At 42.6% G+C, this 24,131-nt stretch overlaps 1 protein-coding gene across 12 annotated transcripts in view; it reads left to right on the forward strand.

The window, feature by feature from the left end:
• The window catches only part of PHF21B (PHD finger protein 21B), a 205,982-nt gene that overhangs the window by 14,176 nt on the left and 167,675 nt on the right, over positions 1-24,131 (forward strand). Inside the window, exon 4 of one of the 12 annotated variants that reach the window (XM_077825598.1) lies at positions 14,054-14,086. The exons of the other annotated variants lie outside the window; for them this stretch is intronic. Coding sequence (XP_077681724.1) covers positions 14,054-14,086 — 33 coding nt within the window. The remainder of the gene's footprint in view (positions 1-14,053; positions 14,087-24,131) is intronic. 12 annotated transcript variants of the gene reach the window in all.

Below are 24,131 nucleotides of genomic sequence, written 5' to 3' on the forward strand. Positions count from 1 at the left end.
TTATCAGATAGTAACAACTTTAAGTTTGCTACATTGATCTGATTCAAAGCAGTGACCAAGAGGTGGAGAGCTTCATATGCATGACCAATTTCCTGAGTCTTCTGTTCCTCTGTTATATTTTTTCAAGTGGTACTTTTTTTTCCTTTTGAAAATATCTGGGCCTGGATCATCAACTTGTGTAAATCAGCACAGTTCCATTGTCTTCAATGGAGCTATGCCAGTTTGTACCACCTGAGGATATGGACCAGGGGTATAAAAATTCCACCTAATTATACTTAAAGTCTCATTGACAAATTAACCTCATAGCAGCAGTAAGTATGGGCCAGCTCCTGAGACCATTTTTCAGTGTTTAAACTAGGTTTACTCAGTCCTCACAAAAGCCTCTTTCCACTGATTCAATGTGAATTTGCTTGAGTAAGGACCTCAGGATTTGGTCTATATTTTGGGGTCATTTTGTAAATAGGAGGTTTTAAAAAGCGATCAGTAGTTATTAAAGAAAAAAAAAGGTCCTGACAATAGGTGATTTAAATATTACCTTTCCACATATTTATTTTACAGTTCACCATAGCTCTGAAAGAGCTGTACAGGTTATATATTGATTGCAAAACTTCTCAGCCTTTACAAACTATCATGTAAATACATAATTATGAAGTTTTTAAAATGCATATTACTCACCAGATTGGGTGAATATGTGACCTGATATTTATTCAGATGCAGATTCTTGACACGATAGACCTCTGAGTCATTATGGTGCATTGGGTCATGGCCCACAGAGAGAATTTTTCCTTCCTAGGTCAATGATCCATTAGACAGTAACAGCTCCTTCAGAGTCATTACAGTATTATCAGTCCGGATGGCCTTGAAAGCAGCACTAAGTTTGAATCCATGAACTGAACATCTTCAGGAGATTTTGTTTTTAAATGTTGGATGTTCAATAAGAGGGTCAACTAACTTGTTTGTTTTTATGCTCCCCCACCTCCTTCAAAGGGAACAGTCAGCATTCTCGATTAATGGCTTGCCATTCTTTTTAGCAGGGTGGCTTTGAGCTAGAGGAGTGCAAAAAGTTTTTAAATTCTGTGGGCCAAATTCTGTCAAACATGAGGGATTTGGCATAGCCACTCCCCCATGTATGTTTTCAAGAAAAGCATAATTGTGCATCCATATCCTAACTGGTGGTAGCTCCTTGCACAATCCTCTATCTCAACCCCAGCTCCACCCAGGTTACTCCTACTAGACTAGACACATAAATGTTCTGTATTGGTGGCTGTGTACAGGGCTGTTGCTGGATCAAGGGAGTACGTAGGTATGATGCAAACTAAGCCCAAAACCAGACATCTAATGTACTGTGACCTGTTCTCCCAAATCCCTGAGCAAATTCCATCTCAGCACTGGAGCCAGGTACTTGGCATGCAGTACTTGGAGGAGCAGCCTCCAAATCACACACACATTGGATCTGATCTCAGACACATCTCTACAGGTTGGATTAAAGTCACTGTTGGGACAGCAAAGATGTCTCAGCATCCAGGCTGTCCACTCTGGGTGAAATCCTGGCCCCATTGAAGACAAAGGAAGTTTTGCTATTGACTTAAATTGGGTCAGGATTTCACCCCCTGTTTGGGGTATGTTCTAAAATCCACTGAACTCAATGGAAAAATTCCCATTGACATCACATAGGCCACAATAACCCGGTTCAGCATTGGAGGAGTAACCAGGGCTGAAATCAGGAATTGTGTACCTGTCCTCCAGTACTTTGCATACATTTTCGAAGCAGACTGCCCCAAATACTGCTGTGAAGTTATGGCTGTATTTGTATGGAGAGTTCAGCAGTTAATTCAGTAGCAGGTGCTTCTGGTTCATGTAAACCAGAATTTGTCTTTGTGTAGAGAAAAGGCCATATTCTACTCTGTTACACGGGTGTAAATCTGGAGTATGGAAAAACTTGTCTCAAGCGACCACTGAAGGATCAGACAAACTGACTGCTTAACCGAGGTGATGTGCTAATAAAGGAGGAGCTGAATTCCATTCAGCTCGATAGAGTTTTTCCAGATTTACACAGAGCAAAATCTTGCTAAAAGAGTGCCAGGCAATGCTGGAGGAGTGGAGTTTTAAAGTGATTCAAACTAGTAGTGTGATTACTGTCAAAATTACAGGCTTTTTATTTCTTAAAGGGTAACATTCTTCAGCTTATTTTAATTATGGGCTATGAGGGTAGGTCTGATTGATTTTTTTTTTTCTTTACTAGAGTGTCATTACTGGCTTTTCTGAATTCAAAGTCCATATTAAAACAATCTGTTAACCCCCTAGTTGGAGGTTAACAATGTCTCTGCTCGGTAGAGTAATTTTAAACCAAGTAATTTAATGCAAAGTCACTTTTTAACTCCGAGTATGCATGAGCCAGTTTTCTTACCTCACCTGTACACCAAAATGAGTTACAGAGCCTTTCTAGAGCAATGTATTAAAGAGACCCTCTCTTTCTTTCAGTCTTCGACAAGCATATGGCAAAGATAAAGGGTCCTGGAGCTTTTATTGGATTTATAAGTAAATAAATAATTATTGTTACCTCTGCTGTCAGATCCAAGGGATGTTCACTGGTGATCCTATCCCTTGCCATGACCAAAGCTACATAGCAATATCTTCTGTGGATTTTAAGAACTTGTTGTGTTGTTATTACAGGTTTCCTCACAGGACAAACAGGTATCTTTGGAAACGGCACCTCCTGTTAGTCGTTGATGGTAGGACTGGCCCCTAGCAGGCCCCCACGCTCCAACTCTAGTCATCGTTACTGTTGACACTCCTCTGGAAGGGGGATTCCCACAGGAGAAAATAGAACACCAGCCCCAGGCTAAAATATCTTTTCTTAGTAATGTCTAGAGGGCCAGTGGATGGTGTGTATCCCATGTTTCTTCTATCATTCAGTGTCCATCCATACAGATCCTGGCACCATGGTGTGCCTCCTGTGGGGTTAGGGTGGGATAGGTGTCGTGGAGGCATCTTAGGCCTATTCCACATGGGAAGGTGGAGATCCAGTCACAGAGGGTCCCCTCTATAAACAAAAGGTGGGGGGAGAATGGGGAAGAGCAGTTACTGCTATATTTTCAAATAGTATGTTAAGGACAAGGGGTGTCATTCAGTCCTGTGCAGAAGGCCAGTACAAGACCTATGAATGACTTAGTTCTCAGTCCTAACAATAAGACATGGGTAGGATTTAAGTGATGCACAGGCCTTGTGCTGGGTGACTTTCACCCTAGGAGAACTTAACTTTCTTGTTGTTTTAAAGGAAGTCCGCTGGCTCCAGATAATGGGTATTTTATAATCACTTGCTAGGCTTTAAATCTCCTCTTCCATTGCATCCCAGAATCCTGAGTTCCATCCTGCAGCCATTACTTATGTGAGCAATGGCTGCAGTATTGGTTTCCATGGATTTCACTAGCTTGCTTGCAATGGGATGCCAAGTTAAAGGGACACTTATCTGAGACTTAGGTTTACTGTAAAAATGCAACAACAATTTTTTTTTGTAATGGAAAAAAATCCTCTTCTTTTTGGATACCCAAAGCGTGCAACATTCTCCTAGTGCTGCATGAGAACGAGAAGATGAACCTGGCTTTGTAAACAGAAACAAAACTCCCGGGTCCAGATTCATTTTCTGTGCTGAGTGCAATGCTGAGAGCAAACAAACAGCATTCATGATGAAAAATAAGCTAGCTCATAAAGACATAGTCGTAGAGGTTAACGCCAGAAGAGACTACCAGGTCATCTAGTCTGAACTCTTGCATATCACATAGCGTTAGTTTTAATAATCTTAGTTGTTGTTAGGTTTCAGAGTAACAGTCGTGTTAGTCTGTATTCGCAAAAAGAAAAGGAGTACTTGTGGCACCTTAGAGACTAACCAATTTATTTGAGCATGAGCATCGGATGAAGTGAGCTGTAGCTCACGAAAGCTCATGCTCAAATAAATTGGTTAGTCTCTAAGGTGCCACAAGTACTCCTTTTCTTTTCAGTTGTTGTTAGTAACACATGGAACAACTCAGGGTGGTAATCTGGAAGTATCCCTTTAAAAATAAAAAAAAGTATGAGTTCTCTCTATTCAACAGGAGGTAGGACTTCCTAATTAACACCAACAGGACACATTGAGGGGAGGAGGATATGCCCACTGGTATTTGCTTTCATAAGAGCAGCTATTACATCACAGTCTTCTGCTGACCTACTTTGAAAGATTCCAGTCATATAAGTTTCTGCTTTCCTACTGCAGCAGGCGCTCAGATACCACAATATATAGTCTCCATATAAACACAGTATATGTTCACCGTTGAAAATCGATCGCACATTCATTTTGATTGGTTTATATTGATACACTTGCAGTGTCAGGCAAAATTCAGAGCGGTAAAACTTAAAACAAAAAAGAGTGGCTTTAAAAAACATATATTGTGGGCCTGTCTTGGGCTAATCTTTTAGTGAAGTTAATAGGAATGCAGGGCTGGGCACCATATTAGCAATCAGGAAGCTGAAGCCTTCCTTTTTCAGGACAGCTTTCAAGGTAGGTCAGATTTTAGACATCACAAACTTGACAGATATCCTTTTAACTCCTAGCAATGTGGGGTACACATTGACTGGTCAAATCTAATCTTTGGAGAACGATGTGTTTTGCTGGTTGAAGGAAAAAAATTCCTTTTGTGTGCGTGCGTAATTCTACAGTACTGGTTCAGAAATACTGTCATTGCTCTGTTGTAGGCTGCAGTGTTTTGAACCATTTCTGTAGAATATTGCAGTATTTCGTTCTTTTAAAAAAAAAAAAAAATTAAGGGAAGGCATGTGCAGGCTGGCATTTTAGTCCACCAGTGCTCAGTACATTTCAAGAGTAGATTGTAACTACCCATAATTTTCTCTGTATATAGGACATTTTGCTAGATTGAAAGATCAGTTGCTAGATTCTGTTCAGCTTCTTACACCAAGCTCATCACTGTGGTGAGTGCCTAGATTAACACATTCTGCAAAGGTTTCCAAAGCACTGGATGCTACTTAGTTTACAGGAAAGTTGGAGTTTGTTTTCTTGCTTTTGGTTAATGTTTGCCATTTTAATTTATCAGTGTAGTTTCAGTCCTTGGAATAGCCCTGATACATTAAGGCATGTATACATCAGTCATGTGAGGGATAAAGGGACGGTTACCTGTGCATATAGGGACAGTGGCAACCCATTAAACTCTGACACTGGTATTTCTTTTCTACTGCCAGGAAGCACCAGAAGATGGCATGGTTTGTACAGATGCATGTTTGAGAGAGAGCTAGCAAGCTTGTGGAGATGCTGTTAATAATCCAGGGCAGGGTGTTTAAGCACATTGCCAAAAAGAAAAGAAAGGACAAGCAATACTTTGTCTTATCTCTTCTTTCTACCAGTGAGGGACAGTAGTGAAGTCCTTCTTATCCTTTCCCTCAGTGTGGATAGCACAGAAAGGGAAAATCTGATGTAATCAGGGCACAACACGAATGTAAAGGTCAGGCTGACAAAAAGGGTACTGATAGTAATGCAAAGAGACTGCACCTTCTCAAGAATTTTGAAAATTAAACTTCTGCCTCTCTTTAGAAATCTTGGCAGTTCCATGCTTACAGGCACAGAATTATCCCCACCTCCTCTCCTATCCTACCCCTGCTTCATGTTCAGCAAAATTAAATGTTGCACAAAATGCTTGCCACTAAAATACTATTGACCCACCCTGTGTAGGGGGCCTGAGTCTGTTAACTTCACTGGGGCTGGGGATTGATTTGTTTAGTTTTTAGCAATCCTAGTGTTTTAAAGGGTTAAAAAAAAAGTGCTCATTAGATTGGTGCCCAGACTTCAAGGGCTGTAAAGGTCTCTAAGGATGGGAAGTAAGATTCCCCACCCAACATGTCTGCATGGTTTCCCTGCATCTCCATTGCAGGCGTAGAGGGGTGGCACACCTGATGCTTCCCTTCTCCGCTCATAGGTGGGTAAGGAAGGGAATGGGTGGAACTGTGTCTCTGCTAGTCAGTGCAGCTCAGCCAGTGTATGTGTGGTGTGGAGGGGTAGTAATCTATTACTTACTGGTATGTGTCAGTAGAATGCTGCTTTCCATTCATGAGAGACGGAGGGAGAGGCAGGAAGGAATTTTGCCTCTTTGTGGTGTAAAGGGACAATCAGGTCTTAAAAGTATGTAGCAATTTTCTGTGACTGTTTTAACTCCTCTTCAATGAGCTGAGATAGCAAATGACTTTTGGGATAATATCAATATATTTTTAATTCTTATTTAAAGAAGAGACAACTTCAAAAAAACAAACAAACCCAAAAGAAAATACTCATTTGCTACATTTTAAAGAGTAATTTTCAACTAGAAAAAACTCAGATGAAATGTGGGAGTTTACCTTTCTTGTATACAGTTGAACCTGTTTATTGTGACGTTTCGTGCAATTGGAGGTCAATAATTTAGTCCATGCAGATCATACATTCATTAATTAATGCTTGCACAGCTTTTTCAACTTACAAAGAGCTACATAAATTATGTTAATTATTGTAGTAATTCATTCATATATAGTGAGATTCTGTTTAGAACAAAAGCCATGAATTCTTTCAGCACACGGCAATGTAAAATTGCACTTTTTGGCACCCACTGTATTGTAAGAGTCTGGGAGCAGCTTTACAGCTATGCTTGAGAAAGGACATTGATTTTTAAGCCTTGTTTAGCTGTTGGACCTAAATCAGAACATTGGAACTGAACCTTTCTCTTGAATTTGGACCCAATTCCGGATCCAAACTCTGTGACTTGAGCCATCTTTAATTTTTTGAGGTGGCTTGCTTCATACAGAGCCTGAGTCTGTTCTTGTTTAGTTCGGTGTAAGCCAGGAGTAACTCCACAGAACTAAAATTGGTGTTAGTGATATCAGAATCAGGCTTTATCCTGAATTTCTTGTTCACCCCAAATATTCTTTTTATAAATGGTATATTTGAATGAGGAGGAACTTTGGGATTGGACCCGTAGTGGATTAGATTCTCTGCTGATGATCTCTGTTGAAGCTGATGGAATTGCGCAAGCAGAGCATTTCGTTCAGTTTATATGACTGTATAATTTTCTTTACCTATGAGAACATTCTGATAAACATACTCAGTGCACTTATTTCATGTACATGGTGTCAGGGTTCCTTCCGCACTCTGAACTCTGGGGTACAGATGTGGGGACCTGCATGAGCTTATTCTTACCACCTTAGGTTAAAACTTCCCCAAGGCACAGATTCCTTTCTTGCCTTGGCATCGCTGCCACCACCAAGTGATTTAATGAACAATCAGGGAAAGGACCACTTGGAGTCCTATTCCCCCAAAATATTCCTCCAAGCCTACACCCCCTTTCCTGGGGAAGGCATGAGCATATATCCTTACCAACTGGTTACAAAGGGACTGCAGACCCAAACCCCTGGGTCTTAGAACAATGGAAAAATCAGTCAAGTTCTTAAAAAGAAGGATTTTATTTAAAGAGAAAAAGGTAAAAGAATCACCTCTGTAAACTTAGGCTGGTAGTTAACCTTACAGAGTAGCAGAAAATTCAAAGAGTACAGAGGGACTCCCCTCTAGCCTTAGTTTCAAAGTTACAACAAAACAGAGATAAACCTCCCTCTAACAAAAGGAAAATTCACAAGTTGAGAAAACAACGATAAACTAATACCCTTGCCTGGCTGTTACTTACAAGTTTGAAATACGAGAGAGTTGTTTAGAAAGATTTGGAGAACATGGATTGATGTCCGGTCCCTCTTAGTCCCAAGAGCGAACGGCCACAGAAACAAAGAACCCAAAACAAAACCTCCCCCCCCAATCAGATTTGAAAGATTTTGTTCCAGATTTTGTTCCCATTGGTTCCTTTGGTCAGGTGCCAACCAGGTTACTTGAGCTTCTTAACCCCTTACAGGTAAGAAGGAATTTAGCCTACCCCTATGGTTATGACACACCCCCCAAATTACGGACGGTGTCGGACATCCTGTACCACATTGGCTGTGATTTCTTCCTGGAACTCTAGGAGAAAACAGAGTTAATAAGACACATGCACCTCTAGAGATACTACTGATTATATAAAAACTAACAATATGTTCCACATTTCAAGAATGATTTTAACCAGTCATTCTGGGAAACTTTCATGGGAGAGTGCATCAGCCACTTTGTTAGAAGTTCCTGAAATGTGTAATATTTCAAAATCAAACTCTTGGAGAGCTCAGCTCCACCAAAGAAGTTTTTTGTTATTGTCCTTGACAGCATGAAGCCACTTCAGTGCAGCGTGGTCGGTTTGCAGGTGGAAACGCTGTCCCCAAATGTATGGGCATAGCTTTTCTAGAGCGTACACAATGGCGTAAAATTCCTTTTCGCTGATTGACCAGTGACTTTCCCTCTCAGACAGTTTCTTGCTGAGAAACACGACAGGATGGAATTCTTGATCCGGTCCTTTCTGCGTTAAAACTGCTCCCACACCACGCTGGGACACGTCTGTGGTTACTAGGAAAGGTTTGTCAAAGTCTGGGGCCCTTAGCACAGGGTCAGACATGAGTGTTGCTTTAAGCTGGGTAAAGGCCTTCTGACACTCTTCAGTCCACTGAACTGCATTTGGCTGTTTCTTTTTGGTTAGGTCTGTCAGTGGGGCAGCGATTTGGCTGTAGTGTGGTACAAATTGCCTGTAATATCTGGCCAAGCCTAAGAAGGATTGGACCTGTTTCTTTGACTTCGGGACAGGCCACTTTTGGATAGCATCCACTTTGGCCTGTAGGGGGCTGATAGTTCCTTAACCCACCTGGTGTCCAAGGTAAGTCACTCTGTTTAGGCGTATTTGGAACTTTATAGCCTTAACAGTTAGCCCTGCCTCCCTTATGCGATCAGAGACTTTTTGCAAATGCTCCAGGTGTTCTGCCCATGAATCAGAAAAGATGGCCACATCATCAAGGTAGGCCACTGCATATTCTCCCAATCCTGCTAGGAGACTATCTACAAGTTTTTTGGAAAGTGGCGGGTGCATTTTGCAGCCCGAAAGGGAGCACATTAAATTCATACAGCCCTACATGGGTGATGAAGGCTGACCTTTCCTTCGCGGATCCTTCTAGCGGTACTTGCCAGTACTCCTTGGTTAAGTCCAAGGTAGAGATGAACTGGGCCAGTCCCAGTTTCTCCAATAGCTTATCTGTGTGTGGCATTGGATAGTTGTCTGGGCGAGTTACAGCATTTAGCTTACGGTAGTCCACGCAAAAGTGTATCTCCCCATCCGGTTTGGGAACTAGAACCACGGGAGATACCATGCACTGTTAGAGGGGCGGATTACACCCATCTGTAGCATATCCTGGATCTCCCGTTCTATAGCAGTTTTGGCTTGAGGAGACAACCGGTACGTTTGGGCTCTAATTGAATGAGCATTACCTATGTCATGGAGTGGCATGCCCGTTCGGTCCGTCCTGGGACGGCCGAGAACATTGGCACGAAACTAGTGCACAGCTCCTTGATCTGCTGGTGCTGCATACTGGTGCTGTCCGAGGGTCATTGAGAGGTTCATCTCTTCCATGCCACCGTCACTTTTTCCTTCATAGTAGATACCTTCAGGCCACTCAGCATCATCTCCTCCCTGGGCTATAAACTGACAAACCTATAATTCTCTGGAATAAAAGGGCTTTAGAGAATTAACATGGTACACTTTTGGCTTTAGGTTTGAGGTAAGGGATGCTATGAGGTGGTTAACAGCTCCCAGGCACTCTTGGACCGTGAATGGCCCTTCCCATGATGCTTCCATCTTATGGGCCTGGAGCGCCTTCAAGACCATGACCTGGTCCCCTACTTTGAAGGAACGCTCTCTGGCATGTTTATCATACCAGGCTTTTTGCTCTTCCTGAGCATCTTTTAGGTTTTCTGTAGCAAGGGCTAACGAGGTTCGGAGGGTGTTTTGTAAGTTGTTTACAAAGTCCAGAATGTTAGTTCCTGGAGAAGGTGTAAACCCCTCCCATTGCTGCCTCACCAACTGTAATGGCCCCTTAACCTCGCTGCCATACACAAGTTCAAATGGTGGAAACCCTAAACTGGGATGTGGTACAGCCCTGTAGGCAAAGAGCAACTGCTGTAACACTAGGTCCCAATCGTTGGAGTGCTCATTTACGAATTTACGTATCATGGTTCCCAAAGTTCTATTAAACTTCTCCACCAGGCCATTAGTTTGATGGTGGTAAGGGGTAGCAACCAAGTGCTACACCACATGAGCTTCCCAAAGGCTTTTCATGGTCACTGCCAGGAAATTAGTTTCCAAATTGGTAAGGATGTCGGAGTACCAACCTACCCTGGCAAAAATGTCTGTTAATGCCTGGCACACACTTTTAGCCCTGGTGTTGCTTAGAGCTACTGCTTCTGGCCATCAGGTGGCAAAATCCATGAAAGTCAGTATGTACTGCTTCCCTCTGGGTGTCTTTTTCAGGAAAGGACCCAGAATATCCACAGCTACTTGCTGAAATGGAACCTCAATTATGGGGAGTGGCTGGAGAGGGGCTTTCATAGAATCATAGAATATCAGGGTTGGAAGGGACCTCAGGAGGTCATCTAGTCCAACCCCCTGCTCAAAGCAGGACCAATCCCCAATTAAATCATCCCAGCCAGGGCTTTGTCAAGCCTGACCTTAAAAACTTCTAAGGAAGGAGATTCTACCACCTCCCTAGGTAACGCATTCCAGTGTTTCACCACCCTCCTAGTGAAAAAGTTTTTCCTAATATCCAACCTAAACCTCCCCCACTGCAACTTGAGACCATTACTCCTTGTCCTGTCCTCTTCTACCACTGAGAATAGTCTAGAACCATCCTCTCTGGAACCACCTCTCAGGTAGTTGAAAGCAGCTATCAAATCCCCCCTCATTTTTCTCTTCTGCAGACTAAACAATCCCAGTTCCCTCAGCCTCTCCTCATAAGTCATGTGTTCCAGACCCCTAATCATTTTTGTTGCCCTTCGCTGGACTCTCTCCAATTTATCCACATCCTTCTTGTAGCGTGGGGCCCAAAACTGGACACAGTACTCCAGATGAGGCCTCACCAATGTCGAATAGAGGGGGACGATCACATCCCTCGATCTGCTCGCTATGCCTCTACTTATACATCCCAAAATGCCATTGGCCTTCTTGGCAACAAGGGCACACTGCTGACTCATATCCAGCTTCTCGTCCACTGTCACCCCTAGGTCCTTTTCCGCAGAACTGCTGCCTAGCCATTCGGTCCCTAGTCTGTAGCTGTGCATTGGGTTCTTCCATCCTAAGTGCAGGACCCTGCACTTATCCTTATTGAACCTCATCAGATTTCTTTTGGCCCAATCCTCTAATTTGTCTAGGTCCCTTTGTATCCTATCCCTGCCCTCCAGCGTATCTACCACTCCTCCCAGTTTAGTATTAGCTTTGACCTGGTCTTGGGGTTTTCCCACCCTTTGGCATACCCCACAAGACCGGACATAGGTAGAAACATCCTTGGCCATTCCCTCCCAGTGGAATGACCTCCCCAAACGGTCTTTGGTCCTGTTCACCCCAGCAAGGCTACTAGGATGATCGTGGGTTAAGCTCAAGAGCTTTACCTGGTACTTAGTTGGAACTACCAACTGTCTCTGAGGATGCCAGTCTTCCTGGTGCACGCCAGAAAGAGTTTCCTTGTATAAAAGTCCTCTTTCTACAACAAACCAGGATCAATTAGAAGAGCTGAGAGGTGGTGGGTTGCTCCGTGCTGCCATCCAAGCTCCCTGGAGGCTTTCATATGCTTCCTGTTCGGCCTGGAACTGTTCTCTTGATGCTGGAGACATCAGTTCCTCACTGGATTGTGGACCTGGGCTTGGTCCCTCTGGAAGCGATGCAGGTGATGGGGCTGTTTTCATTGATGGTGAACCGCTCTCCACAGGTGCACTATGTGGTATTTCAGGCTCTGGCTGAGCCTCTTGTGTAGGGTTATCTGCTGCTGCTGCCAGTGCAGGCTCGGTGGTGCCCTCTGGTGTTGAAGTTGTAGACGGACTCAGTGGACTCAGTGCTGGCAATGGTTCTGGTGCTCGTTGCTTTGCCAGTTCCGGTTCTGGGACTGGTTTTGGCTGGGTCATTGGGACTGGATCCACTATGGCTGTTGCAGTCATTGGCAGGGAATCTGGTTCCACCATCTCTGTCTGGGTCTCTGATAACACAGACAGGGCCCTGGTGGAAGGCTCAGGAACAGGGATAGGTGTGAAAGCTTGCTTAGCCTGGCTGCGGATGACCATTCCCACCCTCTGGGCTAGCTTCACATGGTTGGCCAAATCTTCCCCCAGCAGCATGGGAATGGGATAATCATCATAGACTACAGAAGTCCACATTCCTGACCAGCCCTTGTACTGGACAGGCAACTCAGATGTAGGTAAGTTTAAAGATTTTGACATGAATGGCTGAATCGTCACTTGGGCCTCTGGGTTGATAAATTTGGGGTCCACTAAGGATTGGTGGATAGCTGACACCTGTGCTCCAGTGTCCCTCCACACTGTAACCTTCTTCCCGCCCACACTCACAGTTCCCTTCGCTCTGAGGGTACCTGGGGGGCATCTGGGCCTGAGGACCTTGGGTGTGACTCCGGTGTAATGAACTGCAGTCTGTTGGGGTTCTTAGGGCAGTTGGCCTTCACGTGCCCCAGCCTATTACATTTAAAACATCGCCCAGCTGACTGGTCACTGGTGTGGTGGGACGATAAGGTGTCTGGGTTTTCCCTTGGGATGTAGGTGGGGCTTTGGGTTGCCCCCGGTGATAGGGTTTTGTTTCGGGTTGCCCCTTCTGATATTCGCTTCAACTGCTACTAGTTTTTTTCTTTTCTGCCGCCTCCACCCATTTGGCTCCAATCTCCCCTGCCTCAATTACAGTTGTGGGCTTCCCATCTAGGATGTACCTTTCTGTTTCCTCAGAAACATCCTCTAAGAACTGCTCCATTTGCATTAGGAAGGGCAACTCTTCTGGAGATTTAACACTTGCTCCTGATACCCAGGCATCCCAATGTTTCACAATGTGGTAGGCAGGTCGGGTAAATGACATGTCTGGTTTCCACCTTAGGGTTCTGAACCATCGACGGGAACGCTTGGGTGTCAGCCCCATTCTGATTCTGGCCTTGTTCTTAAAAAGTTCCTAACTCTTTATGTGTTTCTTAGGCATTTCAGCTGCCACCTCTGCTAAGGGTCTACTGAGCTGCGGCCTCAGCTCTACCATGTACTGGGCTGTAGAGATGCTGTACCCAAGCCAGGCCCTTTCTAAGAAGGCCTCGGTATCATCGCCTGCCTTGTAGGTGGGGAACTTTCTGGGATGGGAAGCGGTACCTGGAGAAGGATTGCTAGGGTTGTCTGCTATATTCTGCTTAGCCCTTGCCATCTCTAATGCCAGTGCATGCTTCCTCTCTCTTTTCCTCCATAGCATGCTTCCTCTCTTTTTTTGTAGGCAGCCTATTGTGCCTCCTGTTTGGCTTTCTCTGCCTCCATAGCTCTCTTGTGGGCAGCCTCTTTGGCTTTCTCTTCTCTTTCAGCAGCTTCTTTCTTGAGTTGTTTTAATTCGATCAGTCTCTTATGTTCCTTTTCTTTCTCTTGTGCTTCTAGTCTGGCTAAATCCAGTTTTTTCTGGACGCCACTTTCTGTCATCCTAGCTTTTCTGTGTTTAACCTAGCTGTACCCGAGAGTTAGAAAGAAAAAAAAAACAACCCAGTTTGTGAATTCCTTTGCTACTGTAACTTGACCCCTCTGCCTTCAGGCAGAGAAAAAAAAAAGAACTCTAACTACTCTCAGCAAAAACCTGTTTCCAAGCAGCCAAAAGGAAAGAAAAATGTGTCCTTTTAAAATCCTGCTGTGCTTTTGGTTCAAAAATGATCCCACCGCTCTGCCACCATGTCAGAGTTCCGTCCCCACATCTGTACTCCAGAGTGGGGAAGGAACCCTGACACATGGTATGCTGAATTTCACTTGGTGTATTAATTGGAATGTGTGATGTGCAGTCATTCTCATAAGAATACTTGAGTTTTACAAGTAAGGCAGTTTCAATTTTTCATGGTATATCTATGTTTTTTTAATGAACAGATGAAGAATGTGACTGTGTGTGGGATTCTAGGGGTAAGTAATTTTGTTTGAATTCTTGACCACAGAGCTAGTTACTTAAGAAGTTGGATAATCATTCCAAACTTAATTGGACTAAGTAATCTGATTGAAATCTTAGACTTGTGAGGCTTCTGGTAGTTCCTGGTTGTTGGCAGGTTAGAAGTGCCACAAAAATATCCTTTCTCCTGCCATTTTTCCTTCTAGGCTAGTCCAAAACCAGGAACTGCAGAGATATGAGAAAAGAAAAGCTCTCTTTCGAACCATTTAGTTCAAAGTGGTTTATATGGCTTGCTTGGACTAGCTAATAGTTATGAACAAAGAATGTGATGGGTCATGTTTGCAATTTGATATCTTTGAGCCATTAGTGAACTAGCTGACAACTTTGATACTGCCAAGTGTAAAAAGGGTGCATTGCTGCACAAATTACATTTTCGTAAATTGAAGCTAAAATAATAAATGGGAAAAAAACCCTGCATAAACGTAAAGCTAAAGTTACAACATTACAGTCACAAACTGATAAGAAATACAGCAGTGAAGGTTTGAAAAGCAATGGTAACTCAGCAACATTGCCCCTCCATTATGCTTTATGGTATATATATTTTACAACATAAATACAGTAGTGTATTGAAGTGCAGTTTTGCTCTGAGAAGTGACAGTGTGTGTGTAAAACTAGCACCTTTTTACTTGACAGAGCTGCTCTTTTGCTGTGTGAGCTTTAATGATGTAAAGTTGGATTTTCAAAAGCACTCAGCACTGGCCTGTCCCTGCTCTCATTGATGTCAATGGGATTTTTACTATTCACTTCAATTGAAGTAGTCTTAGTCCAACACGGAGCGCTCTTGGGAAAACCTACCCATAGCTATAATCTTCCTTATGTAAGTTGTCCCACAAGAAGGCTGACAGCAGAAGCAGCTCCTGTCCCTATCCTGGGGTGTCTGCTCAGTGATGTTCTTATCTCCAGTGGGAGCCATAGATATGTAGTCCCAGGGACTATCAGGCTCGGCAGGGAGAATGTGCCTGGGACAGATGTTCATTAAGTCTACTAACATTGTAGCAAATACTAGATGAAGCATGTGCAGAGGTAATTTTTTTCAATTACTGTTAACTTTTTAATTTTCCTTTTTCTCTGCGAGACTTAGCCAATGCACTAGTCCCCAGTGAAGACTATGGGCCTGCTCCAAAGCTGTCTGATGTCAATGGAAAGGCCTCCAGGCCCCATTGACTTCACTGGGTTTTAGCTTAGTCCATGGCAGCCAAGAATATATTTTCTTTAGCAATGGGGAAAGTGTGTGTATTTTCACTCTCTCAGAATTCCAAAACCATCTGAAGAGGTTTGGTCCATCCTTTTGAAAAAAAAAAGAAGAAGGAAGAAAAAGGAAAAAGTACTTTTAGCCAAAGAGCTGAAGATTCCAGACAAAGGGTGAAATCCTGGCATCCTTGAAGTCAATGGGAGTTTGCCACTGGTTTCATTGGAGTCAGGATTCCACCCCACTAGGTGAATGTTTCAAATGCAGAGTTATACACAGGTGCAGATTGGGTTGAACAGATTTTTCATGACCTTTTTTAATCAAAAATCACAGAGCAATCACAGTAAATTTAGTAAAAGTCATGGTTTCAGGATTTTTGATTTAAAAAAAAAACATTGTGACAAATGAAATTTGACTGTACCTCATTAAAATTATAGGCCAGCATCCTTCTCCTCTGCTGCGACTGCCGCCTCACCCCACTCAGGGAGCACCAACCACCCACAACAGCTTCCTCTGCCTTGGCACTGCAATCCTATTCCTAACCCGGTGAGAGGGTCTGGAAAGTGAACTTGTCCTGAACTCACCCTGGGCACAGGCAGCAATGGCTGTGTCTTTCAGGGTTGGGTCCAGTTCCTCGCTCTGAGTATTGTGACCTGGCATATGGAGTTGTAGCACTGCTCAGGTTTGACCCAGACACTTCTCTGCCGGCACCAAGGGGCGGCTGGCCCAAATTTGAGGGAGTGACACTGCAACCTGTGCACCAAGTTGCAATGGTATTCATTCAAATTTGGCCTGACAACCCCCCATCATGACAGCAAGGATGCTGAGGCAAACCTGAATGGCATTGCGACCCTGTGTGCCAAGTTGCAATCCCCAGAGCAGGGAGTCAGACCCAGCTCTGCAATACAGGAGCTGCAGGAGCTGCTGCTGTGGGGTGAGTTGGGGCAGGTTTGCTCTCTGACACCCCCTGGATTGTTCCCTCTGCAGCACACTAGTGGGGTGATCCAGCTAGTGCCTTCCTGCATGGAAGTCAGGGACAAACAGAGAAGTCATGGTATCCGTGACATTTTCGCCACTGTGACAAACCTGTAGCCCTAATTATAATGCAAGTTGTTTGGTAGCTTTAACTTCAGAAGGTGGTACAAGATGCTTCCTGCAATACTTGGCATTTTTCATTTTCAACACACTTTAGAAACATTACCTGATTAAATCATATGTACCACGGATACACTAGACTTTAGCAAGTTGTACTTTCATAGTAATTTAAGTAAACTGAAATTGGTAAGAATTGGTAATAGTCCTGCAGTATTTTTGCTTTATAAAAAATCCTCTTATTTACAGTGTTAAAATGCTCCCATTACAAATTAACTTTCTTTGCTCAGTATTTAATAGCTGTTTCATCTACCTTCAAATGGGAGTTGCAAAGACTTTGAAAAATGGGCTGAAAGGTTGTCTCGGTTTACCTCAATTTCTCTAAGTACTTGTGTGTCCTTTGCTGCTATATTGCTTAATAAATCCCAACAGAAATATCTGTATCCCTTAGTGCAACAATGCCTAGATCGTTCTTCTTTCTCTACTACTGGAGGAAAACCACCATCACCAAGTGCCCAATACAGAAAAGGAGTGAGTGCTGTCAATTCCCATTGATTTCAATGAGAGTTAATGGCATTCAGCACTTCATAGGAGTTGCTGAGCAACTTGTGGGAGCAGGCCCATGCAGCATATGTAGAATCATAGATATGTAGGGCTGGAAGGGACCTCAAAATCATCAAGTCCAGCCCCCTGCACTGTGGCAGGACCACGTAAACTTAGATCAACCCTGACAGGTGTTGGTCCAACCTGTTCTTAAAAACTCCCAATGATGGGGATTCCACAGCCTCCCTTGGAAGCCTATTCCAGAGCTTAACTACCGTTAGAGTTGGAAAGTTTTTCCTCATATCTAATCTAAATCTCCCTTGCTTCAGATTAAGCCCATTATTTTTTGTCCTACCTTTAGTGGATCAGGAGAACTGTTGATCACTGTCTTCTTTGTAACAGCCCTTAACATAGTCCAAGACTCCATCTTTTCTCAGAACTAAACATGCCCAGTTTTTTTAAGCTTTCCTCAGAGGTCTCGGTTTTCTAAACATTTTATCATCTTTATTGCTCTCTTCTGTATCCTCTCCAATTTGTCCACACTGTTCCCAAAGTATGGTGTTCAGAATTGGACATAGTAGTCCAGCTGAGGTCTCACCGGTGCCGAATAGAGTGGAACAATTATCTCCCATGTTTTACATACAGCACTCCTATTAATACACCCCAGAATTGTATTAGCCTTTTTTGCAACTGCATCACGTTGCTGACGCCTATTCAATTTGGGATCCACTATAAGCCTCAGATCCTTTTCAGCAGTACTACCACCTAGCCAGTTATTCCAATTTTGTAGTTGTGCATTTGTAGTCCAGTATTTTGCATTTGTCTGTATTGAATTTCATCTTGTTGATTTCACACCAGTTCTCCAAATTGTCAAGAGCATTTGAATTTTAATCCCGTCCTCCTGAAGTGCTTGCAACCCCTCCCAGTTTGGTGTCATCCACAAATGTTATAGGCATACTCTCCACTCCATTATCCAAGTCAATAGTGAAAATATTGAATAGTATTAATCCCTGTGGGATCCCACTAGATATGTCATCCCACTTTGACAGCGAACCATTGATAACTATTCTTTGAGTACGATCTTGAAACCAGTTGTGCACCCACCTCCTAGAAATTTCACTTGGACACATTTCCCTAGTTTGCTTATGAGAATGTCATGTGGGACTATATCAAAAGCCTTACTAAAATCAAGATATGTCACATCTACTGCTTTCCCCATCCACTAGGCCAGTAACCCTGTCAGAGAAGGAAATTACATTGGTTTGGCATGCTTTGTTCTTGACAGATTTGTGCTGGCTGTTCCTTATAATCCTGCTGACCTCTAAGTGCTTACAAATCGATTGTTTACAAATTTATTCCAGTCTCTTTCCAGTATCAAATGTAGACTGGCTGGTCTATAATTCCCTGGGTCCTCTTTGTTCCTCCTTTTAAAGTTAGGTACTATGCCCTTCTCCAGTCCTCTGGGATCTCACCTGTCCTCCATGAATTCTCAAAGATAATTGCTAACAGTTCCACGATTGCTTCAACTAGTTCCTTAAGTACTCTAGGATGAATTTCAGCATGTCAAGGCTGGGCTGTCTGTCCATTTTTGGTTACTGTCCCCAAGAGTTTGTGTTCTATATGAACACAGAATAGGGCTGCAGCATGTAGCATACACATCAGTGATGTGACATGCAGTCCATGTCTAATGGTATGACATGCCTTTCACTTCATTGACGTGCTTGCAACATGCCACACTGTGCATCAACCACCAATGACATTTGATATAAATTATTTCCATTTGGTTGCATTCTTTCACACATGATGTTCTGTAACAATTCATTAAAGAACATTTATCATTTATAGTAGTAACTAACATTAAGTTTTACATGGATTGTTACATGAAGAATAATAGAAAAATTCAATGTAAGAATATAATTAATTTCTTTCTGGTACAAATTAAAATCTTCATGTACGTATAAGAATAATTTACAGTTCTACAGACCTTCAGTGAGTCTCCAAATCCACAGGATGTCCCTAGATGCTAGATTTTTACTTCGATAGCTGAGATAATTGGCAGATGTGTACTGTGCAAACTCATGTACCTACCCACACAGCTTCTTTTTAGCATACCCGTCTACGCCAACTCACACACACAGCAATTGTTCCATCTCAAAACCAGAATAACTTAAATCCCCCCAAACATCTTGGGCCAAATTCTTGCCTGGTGTAATACCATTGAAATTAATGGAGTTGTACAACAGAAAACTCTGCCCTCCCTGAGATTTGGCTTTTAGAGATGGTCCCATGCTAAACTCCTTGAGCTTTTACTATACAAGCACAGCTAGATTCAGACCATGTTTAAATTACAGACCATGTGGATCAAGTGATATGCACTTTATAAGAGATGGTTGATTTCTGTTGACTCTCAAACTATTGAAGTCCATGGAAAGACTCCCATTGATTTCAATGGATTTTGGATCAGGCCCATAACATCCAATCCAGATTCTGTTGATGTCAATGAGAGTTTTGTCATTGACCTCAATAGTCTGTGAATAAAGCTCTTCAGTGGGCTCAGGGATTGTCCCACCACTACCTGAAGCACATGATGATGTCTGCTTTAGAGAACATGGATGTGTGGTTATGAGGGCAGAATGTCACCTTTGAAAAGCAACCCTTTAATTCTTCTTGATAGAATTTTTTTCTGTTTTATGAGACTTCAGCACACAGGCAGTAGAAGCCTCTCGCTTGTATAGCCTGCCAATGAATTCTATTTTCTGTGTACTGAGATAACGCAGTTAAGAGTTTTTGCTTTTTAGCTTCATGTTCTCTTGGGCTTTAGTGGCAAAACTCCAGTTTGCTTCAGAATGTACTAAATTTTGTGTAAATGTTGCAAATTGATCTATTTACTTACTACTGAGCCCACCACACTAGTGCAGTCAATAGCTAGAAATATACTGTGTTAATCCTCGTCTACACTATAAAGTTTTGCTGTCATAGCTCTGCCAGTTAGGGGAGTGGAAAAAAATCACACACCCCTACTCACTAGGCCAACAAAACTCCCAGTGTAGACACAACTATACTGACAGAAGAGTGCTTCTGTCAGTGTACCTAATGTCATTCAGGGAGGTTCTGTTAATATGCTCAGAGAAAAACTGCTGTCAGCATATGCTTATTCTACACTAGGGGGCTATGCTGGCATAGCTATGCTGACCTATGCTCTCTAGTGTAGACATAACCTCAGTCACTGGCTCTCCGGAAATGGTAGGCCTTTTAGATCAATCCTTTTCCTCCCCTGATTATTGTTGGTAGTGGGAGTGGAACTTTAACACTCTACAGCCCAATGACAATCACACCTGTCTACGCCATTTGGGCCTTGACTGCGTGAGGGGCTGATTGTCTCCCATTCTTGTTTGCTTGAGTGGGAATTGGGGGAGCTCAGCATTTCTCAGGAAGGATGTTCACACCTCACTGAGTTGGGCCCTGAATGATTTTGAGTTGAGCATAAACAATTCTTGGATTTATTAGAGAACATCAGTGCCCATGGCAGCAAAAGCAATAAGACTTGGTTTCAAAGATCCTCAGTGCCTCTGAAAATAAGGCCCTCAGATTCCAAAGAACAATTTAAAAATGATGTGAGAACAGAAATATTTTCTGATTTTAAGAGTACTAGTTTCTCTAACCAAATCAGATTTTTTAAAAGTTGTTTTACTCTTTTATTGTATTTGACTCATTTGATGATCTTGTCACAATTTACAATTCTTGTTATTATTATTCTGTTCATTAGCCTCCAGGTGCTACTTCTTGTGTGCAGAAAACTTGGCACTTGTATATATTTACTCCTAATGAGGAGCCTTTCGAGAAAATGCATTGATTTCTAGATCAACATCACAATTTTAAATGGCCTTTGTAAGCTCAGTTACAAATAGCTGTTTAGAAAGTTCAAAGTCTAAAATTAATTAAAGACTAAATGTAAGGCACTCTTCGATATAAAATATTTAGTTGTTTCCTTTGTTTTTAGCACTCTTGCTAAATCAGTAACTAATGTTAGCAACACATTAATTTGGGTATTGCTTTTTTAAAGGGATACTAAATATTCAAGTTCAGTTCCATTGTTCTAATAGCTGTGGTCTTGTCATTTGCATTTATACGAATGCTGGCTAACATTCTGCGGGGGAGTGCTGTGATTTCAAATATATTGTTGACAACATTTTGATATTGTGACATAGAAGCTCAAAACCATGAAGGTGTGCTTTTCTCCAAGAGTCAGGCTTGGTCTGTGCTTAAAACTTATATTGGCATAGTTCTGTCGGTTAGGGGTATGAAAAAACCCACACCCCAATGACATAGCTATGCTGACAAAACCCCCAGTGCAGACACAGCTGTGCCAATAAATGGGTGCTTCTGTCAGCATAGGTAATGTGGTTCAGGGAAGTGGTGTTCTTATACCTGTAGGAAAAAATCCTTTTGTCTGTGTAGGCTGCATCTACTTAGGGGGGGCTATGCCAGCATAGCTATGCCAATTGTGGCTGTGTGTTATATACATGGCCACAGAGTTCCATACATGGGAAATGGTTAGATTTGTGATAGGGAGAAAATCCCTGGAAAATAAAGTTCCTCTTTTGACAGTCTGATGTTTTCCCCTTTAAAGTCCATACAAGGGTCCCATGGGGCAGGATCAGGCCTCTAGCTTACTCCAGTATCACGTGTGTTAATTTGTGCTATATATTCATGCATGACTGTAAGTGCAAAAGTAAACAGTTTGATTTAATTCTTTAGTAACATCATTATCCTGAAGTTCATATGAGCTTCTGGAATTTCCCTTCCAGAATACACAGATCTCTACTACACAATGTCCCTAGAAGGATGACCAGTTGCACTTCAAGGCAAATAAAGGGAAGAAACTGTCCGAAAGATGCAAGATGGTGCAAATTTGTAGGGAGACAATATCCTGTAATGTTTTATTCAGGGTACAAAAATCTCACATTTGTAAAAGAGTGTATGTTTGTTCCTTGGACGTGTAATATTATTTTTATAAAATTTATTATTATTTTATTTTAATTGTTAGACAGTAGCACCTAGAGGTCCCAACTCAGATCTGGGCCTCATTGTGTTAAGCAATGTACAAACACACAGTAAGAGGTAACAGGCTTAGCCCAGGGGTTCTCAAACTTTATTGCACCACGACCCCCTTCTGATCACGAAAATTATGAGACGACCAAGCCTGAGCCCCGCTGCCCTGGGGGGGGGAGGGGAGCAAAGCTGAACTCCAAGGGATTCAGCCCCAAGTGGGAGGCCTGTAACCTTAGTCTTGCCACCCAGGGTTGAAGCCCTCAGGCTTCGGATTCAGCCCTAGGCAGTGAGTCTTGGGCTTTGGCTTCAGCCCCAGGGCCCAGCAATTCTAGTGCCAGCATTTGGGGTCCTGACTCACAGTTTGAGAACCGCTGGGTTAGCCTAATTAGACAAGAAAGAGGCAGTGTGGTATACTGGATTGGGATCTGGACTGGGACTCAGGAGATTTGGTTTCATTCCTAGTTCCCCCACTGGGATTGCTGGGTGACCTTAGGCAAGTCCCTCGTTGTGCCTCTGTTTCCACATCTGTAACATGGGGATAATGATACTGACCTTCTTTGTAAAGTGCTTTAATAGCTAATGATAAAAAGTGCCGAATAAGAGCTGGGTATTATTACTATAACCCATGTTTACAGGTGGGAAGTTGAGGCACAGAAACTTTAAGTGACTCACCTAGGAAGACTAGCAGAGCTAGGAATAGAATCCAGATCTCCTGAATCCTAGTCTAGTGCTTTAACCTCAAAACCATCTTTACTCTGTACTATTCCGATCGTGTGATTCCCAGTAGCTCTTTAATGGATTTAAGCTGTAGGAAATAAGGCATCAAATAAGGGACTTCCCTTAAAAACAATGGACAGTGCTGGTCACCCACATCTTTGAGCGGTGAGCACTCCAAACCATTCTACTTTTTCATTGGTGAAATGTGGTAATTAGTGGTGGCTTTGACATAATGAAAAGCAGTATAGTACACCTGTCTGCTTGCCTGCTCAATCTCTTAAATTAAAACATTTGAGACCCAAATAGCATTTCTGATGGCATTTTCTACTGCTTTTGTTGCAGTGTGAAATAAATGGAAAAAGCCACTGGCCTCTCCAGACAGCAATAATGAAAAATGAGAACAAAGCTTCATTTTTTATCCTTGCTGAAATGTTTATTTGAAAGCAGCATGGCAAGGTGGTATAGTTTGATTTGATTAGCAAGTCTAAATGTATTAGCAGCAAGACAGAAACTATATTACAATTAGTGATAATTAGTTGCACTGATTACTTCAGACTGCAAAACTGTTTGACAGATGTTTTTCTGTGGCACGGTATTAAAATAAGAGGGTACTTTACCCTTGCCAAAGGTTCTTAGCTTCCTATGTGGCAATACCTTATTCTAATTGCTATTCACTTATAAAGTCTCCATTGGAGCTTTGTAATTAGTTACTTCACAAATTCACATAGCTGTAAAAAAATTACAAATTTATTTTTTAAGTGAATTTAGTGTCTTCAGATGTTGATGACTGATAGCCCTAGAGACGGAAGCCCTCTCCTTGTCCGTGGAACACTGTCTGCCTGTGCAGTGCCTGGGCCCTCTTCTCCACCTGCAGATCTGAACTCTGGTCTTCAGGCCTGATTCAAAGCCCACTGACCGTGGAGGGAGTCTCTCCATTGACTTCAGTGGGGTTGGTCCCAGAATCCTGGAATAAGAGAGTTCAGTCTCCATGTCCACGCAGTCTTTGACCTCTGTAATACGCAACAGGAATGCCTTGAATCATCTGGATTAGTAGCAAAATGACTCGGGGAGTAGGATTATTTGAAGTAAAGCCCTTTAGGGGGCAATATCCCATTGTGATAAAAAGGCCTATCTGAATACATTAGCTAGTCTGGGCCTCACAATGCAGAGAAACATATACAATCAAATTGCCATTTTAGAAATGAACAAGCAGACATGAGAAAGGCAAGACAGGAGCCACATTTCACATGTCTATAACACATCACATTCCTAAACTGCAATCTTACTAAATACTCCAGGTAACTTATAGATACCATTCCAAAGAGAGGTTTCAGAGTAACAGCCGTGTTAGTCTGTATTTGCAAAAAGAAAAGGAGTACTAGTGGCACACCTTAGAGACTAACCAATTA

The sequence above is a fragment of the Eretmochelys imbricata genome, chromosome 1, assembly GCF_965152235.1.
Source record: "Eretmochelys imbricata isolate rEreImb1 chromosome 1, rEreImb1.hap1, whole genome shotgun sequence".
In the NCBI taxonomy this organism is placed as follows: domain Eukaryota; kingdom Metazoa; phylum Chordata; order Testudines; family Cheloniidae; genus Eretmochelys; species Eretmochelys imbricata.